Below are 5,176 nucleotides of genomic sequence, written 5' to 3'. Positions count from 1 at the left end.
GTGTGTAACCTTTATCCTCTGTCTGAGGCTCTCCAGTGAGCTGATGTCCAGCCCTTCTTTGCAGGCCTGTAGGCAGGAGATGGTCTTCTGGCTTGCAATCTTTCCAGATCGTATCGTCAGTCCAGACAAACTGCCTCGGAAATACTGCGTAAACTTTGCTTTAGCGACCTCACCACCTGCACACAAACACAAACATGTGATATGATTCCTAAAGAATCATATTCTAGGCTTCTGTACCATTTTATTTTTTCTTGCGAAGTACACTTGTAATGTTTCTTGCACTAAAACCAGTCAAAATGTAGTTTTTTTTATGACCATTGTTTACCCTCTGTTAATAGAATTAAATAGGCAGTTTTGGGTCAGTTTTCTTTTTTTCTTTTTTTAAAGAAATTAATACTTTTATTCAGCAAAGATGCATTAAATTGATCAAAAGTGACAGTACAAATGTAAAATGTTACCAAATATTTCTATTTCAAATTCATGCTGTTCTTTTGAACTTTCTTTTCATCAAAGAATCCTGAAAAAAATGTATTGCAGTTTCCGCAAAAAAAATGAAGCAACACAACTTCAACAGTGATAGTAATAAATTATTCTTGAGCAGCAAATCAGCATATTAGAATGATTTCTAAAGGATCATGTGACACTGAAGACTGGAGTAATGATGCTGAAAATTCAGCTCTGATCACAGGAATAAATTACATTTTAAAATATATTCACATAAAACAGCTATTTTAAATTGTATTGAAAAATAATATTTCAAAATATTTCTGTTTTTACTGTATTTTTGATCAACTAAATGCAGCCTTGGTGAGCAGAAGAGACTTTCAAAAACATAACAAATCTGAAAAAAAAAAACAATCCTGAACCAGTTTTGTATGTAAATGAGCTTATAGTTGTGATGTCAGTAGTGTGATGGTTTCAGATTGGACCATTTTTACTGCATAAATGGTCAAGGAAGACTGGGGAGGGAGTTTTTCAATGTTTAAGTAGACCTATTTTACATATTATATTGAACTGGTTAATTCTAATAGAGCAATACAAATCCTTTTCTAAATTATTTTCTCAAGGCATGTCTGAATTAAATATTTGGTTGTTTTAAAGAATAAAAATAGCATCCGATAAAGTGGTCGCAAAAAGTTAAGTAATTCATAAAGGTCTATATTTGAATTTAAAATATATATATACATTTGTAGAATGAAATAAGTGCTGTAATCATTAAATATTCACTTGGGTATCTTTAAAGCTTTCTAATTTTGTTCTTGATCATTAGACATGCCCTGGAAGCCTGAAAGATGTTACCTTTGGAGGCACCGTCAACCAAAAACACAGCCTGTTCAGTCATTGAGTGACTGGACAGCTGCCTTTAGTTTCAGACGCAGCCATGGTTACACATCACACTTTATTCATCACACACACACACACACACACACACACACAGGTTTGTTTATGTGAAAAGTGGGGACATCCCATAGGCGTAATGGTTTTTATACTGTACAGACCGTATATTCTATTGCCCTACACCAACCCTACCCCTAAACCTACCCCTCACAGGAAACTTTGTGCTATTTCAGATTTTCAATACACTCCATTCTGTGTGATTTATATGCGTTTTGAAAAGTGGGGACATGGGGTAATGTCCTGAAAAGTCACCTTCTCCTTGTAATACCTATGTCATACCCTTGTCATTATACAAATTTATGTCCTCATTTGTCACAAAAACGCGCACACACTCACACACACACACACACACACACAACATAAATTTCAGCTTCAGTTGAGCTAGATAGAGGTCTTTAGAAGCTGCATTGAAATGAAGCAATCACATGATTAAACTTAATGATGACCTACGTCAGAGATAATGAGCAATTACCTGCATCTATCTGCTCTGTATGAGACGTGTTTGTGTGTAATGAAGCCTCTCTGAGTGTGTTTGTGATCAGGTATCTGTGAGATGAGACTTTGAGCCTCGGGCGATGACATGATGTGTATCAGGCTGCTGTGTGTGTGTGTGTGTGTGTGTGTGTTTACATAGCTATAGATTGGGGACTAAACTGTCACAGCAACATTGGTTGAGAGAGTTCATCCTGGCCAGGATTCTCTAACAAACAGATCAATGTGTTGATAGAAAATAATGAAATGGAGATTTGCACAGACATTCAGCCTGAACCCATAGGCTTGTGTTTTTGTTTGTTTTTTTGGTCAAGAGTTTCATACAGATCGATAAAAAGTCTACCTTTGTGTTCCACTGATAAAATAACAGAATATAAATAAATACAGAATTGTCTTTTGGATTAACTATCTGTTAAATACACATAAATGTGTGGTAAAAGCAGTGTTATTTTAGAATTATCTATATAATATTATAGTATTTATTAATAATTTGAATTAGCTTTTATATTTTCTTAATTCTCTTAGAATATTTCTTAATATTTATTATCTATATATTTTATATCTTATCTTAATTTTAGTTTGATTTAGTATTTTTTATGTGTTTTTGTTACTTAATTTTGTTTATATTTCTATTTAATTTAAATTAATTTTACATTTTTATTTATATAGTTTTAGTAATTTTACTACTTCAACTTCAACTTATTTTCAGTTAGTTGCCAAAGTTTTGTAAGTTTATTTTTTTAATCTAATACATATACTTTATATTATTTTAAAAATGTTTTAATGAATGAAAATGATAACTGAAATCATAACAGCACTGGTTAACAGGGGCTCTTTGCAGCATTATTATAGTTAACTAAAACTAAAACCATAAAAAACATTTTCATTGCTTGAAATAAAATAAACTAAGTGAGAGAAAATAAAATATATATAAAAAACTTAATTAACTTGATGTACTATAAAAAACGGAAATAAAATTACTAAAAACTATATAGACATAAAAGACAAAAACTACTAAAAATTACAAAAACACAATTACTAAACCCTATGATTTAAATGATCATGAAAATGGAAAATATAAAAACATTCAAAATATTAATATAACAGAATCTTGATACACTGGCTCTGTGAAGAAAAACATTCATATTGACTGATTACAGTGTTAAAGATATTGTTTATCACATTGAATCAATAATCAGTTCATACAAAGTGGTGTAAACTGAATCGAACCCAATCGTGAGAAATCATTAAACTCTTCAGGCTCCACAAATCTTAAAAAGAGCAAATGTCCAGTCAGCTCTCATTATATTTTCTTCCCATGCACATGCACAAAATGATCTTTTTATTATCTCTCTCACTCTTTATTGCTTTCATTCCGAAACAAAGAAGCTCAGAGACACAAAGAGAGAGCATAGGCAGGTCAGGAGGCCAACTCATTTGTGTTTCTGAGCTGCGCTCTGATTTCTAAAGAGAGAAATACAGATGAAAAGAATGAAGAAAAGAAGTGAAACAGGGATTGCAAAAGAAAGAATGGATAGTGCAAAGACGACGTGTTTAGTGAAGAGATGTTTGTTCAGTATGGATTTGCATGCTGTGAAATTTTACATTTCTATTTTCAAGTCATCCAATTCCTCGCACCTTGCCAGCAGGCTCCTACAGTGAGCTGCACGTGGATCTGAGAGGAGTGGATGGGCCAGTCATCTGTCACCAGGTAAGGGTCATAGGTCACGCCGTCCACATATAGAGTCACCACTGGGAAATCAACGCTGATGACGTAATAATGCCACTCCTTATCACAGATCTGAGACACAGAGAGACATAATAAAAACAAAATATTCACAATATTTCTGCTTTCTGTTTACATTTTTGCTTGAGAGTGTTATTTTAGTATAATTTGTATACCGTTTTAGTTTTTATTATTATTAATTTTAGTTATTGTTATTAATTTGAGTTTTAGTAGTTTTGTTATGTGCTTTTGTCATTTTTATTAGTTTTTGTTCTTTTTTGTTAAATATATTTAGGTTTAATTTATGGTCACATGAAATGCAGGTAAACAAAATATTTCACATTTGGGGTTTCAAGTTTTATTTTGTTTTTATTTTAAAATAATCTACAATTTTTTTATGATTACTAAAAAAATACCCCATATTACTAATTTTACATTTTTATGATTTAATTATTTAATGTTTTATAACAACAATCCTGTATAAAACTAAACAAGTTAGGTAAAAAAAATGTAATCTAAAAGTAATGAAAGCTCTCTCCTCCACATCACGAGTAGACACGCCCCTTACTGCTGATTGGCTACAAGTTTGTTTTGCTATTCGGCCCGAATCAGTTTTCTAAAGTGTTTTTGAAAAATCACTTACTCTGCCTTTAAGTCCCCACCAGGATATTTAAACCAGTACACACACACACACACACACACATAGTTTTGTTTACAGATTCTCATTTTTAAGTTTTAGTGATTTTATATGCTTTTATGTAATCTTAGTACTTGACCTTAAACAAACTTTATTTGATTTCAGTTAAGTTGCAAAGGCAACATTTCTAATTTTCGTTTAAGTTGTGTGCGTTTTTAATCTAATATTTGTATTTTATTTCAGCTTTACTTCAGTTAAAGAAAATGATTTTTAATAGTTTTAGTTAACTACAACACAGCTTTGTTCAAATCACTAACCCTAACTATGATCAGTAGTACTTATAGAGATGCTTGCCTTGGCAAACAAATAGACAGGTCGGTTTAAATGTAAAGTCTCTGGAAGGCGTCTTTGCGTGTGTTTGAGGATGAAGGAAATCTCTTGTCTGTGTTTAGCCCGTTTGGACCGCTGCCAGTCAAAAGCACTCGGCAGCAGACGGTTTCTGCTCGCTCTGTCACACACAGTGTGTGTTTGTGTGTCTGGCAGGCGGTCTGGGTCAAAGAGTCTAGTGGAACTGATTGTTACACCCTCACACGAAACCATCAGGCATTTCTCATCTTCACTATATATATATATATATATATATATATATATATATATAATGTTTTGTGATATTCAACTCTCTCTCTTTATAAGTAAATATAATTATATTTGATTTCATAATAAACACACCCAAGTTCTCATTATTGTAATTTGTTTTAATGTTTTTGTAATTGTTATTACTATTGCTTGCCGTTTTCTTGCCTGGCAAATGATAAAATGGATGAAAAAATCCAGCCATATAGCAAACCACCAAAATGCCCTAGCAATTAATGAATTAATATAACTAATTTAAAAATGTAAGATAGATAGATAGATACTTTTTT

General features: G+C 32.1%; 1 protein-coding gene across 1 annotated transcript in view; it reads right to left on the bottom strand.

The window, feature by feature from the left end:
• The window catches only part of clstn2b (calsyntenin 2b), a 61,987-nt gene that overhangs the window by 14,869 nt on the left and 41,942 nt on the right, over window positions 1-5,176 (bottom strand). The window contains exons 9-10 of the mRNA XM_016552174.1: window positions 3,529-3,691; window positions 10-176 (exon numbers count right to left, since the gene is read on the bottom strand). Of these exons, the coding sequence (XP_016407660.1) occupies window positions 10-176; window positions 3,529-3,691 (330 nt within the window). The remainder of the gene's footprint in view (window positions 1-9; window positions 177-3,528; window positions 3,692-5,176) is intronic.

Source organism: Sinocyclocheilus rhinocerous, unplaced genomic scaffold (assembly GCF_001515625.1).
Source record: "Sinocyclocheilus rhinocerous isolate Xijiao unplaced genomic scaffold, SAMN03320098_v1.1 scaffold1126, whole genome shotgun sequence".
NCBI lineage: Eukaryota > Metazoa > Chordata > Actinopteri > Cypriniformes > Cyprinidae > Sinocyclocheilus > Sinocyclocheilus rhinocerous.
This window is presented reverse-complemented; position numbering and strand designations above follow the sequence as displayed.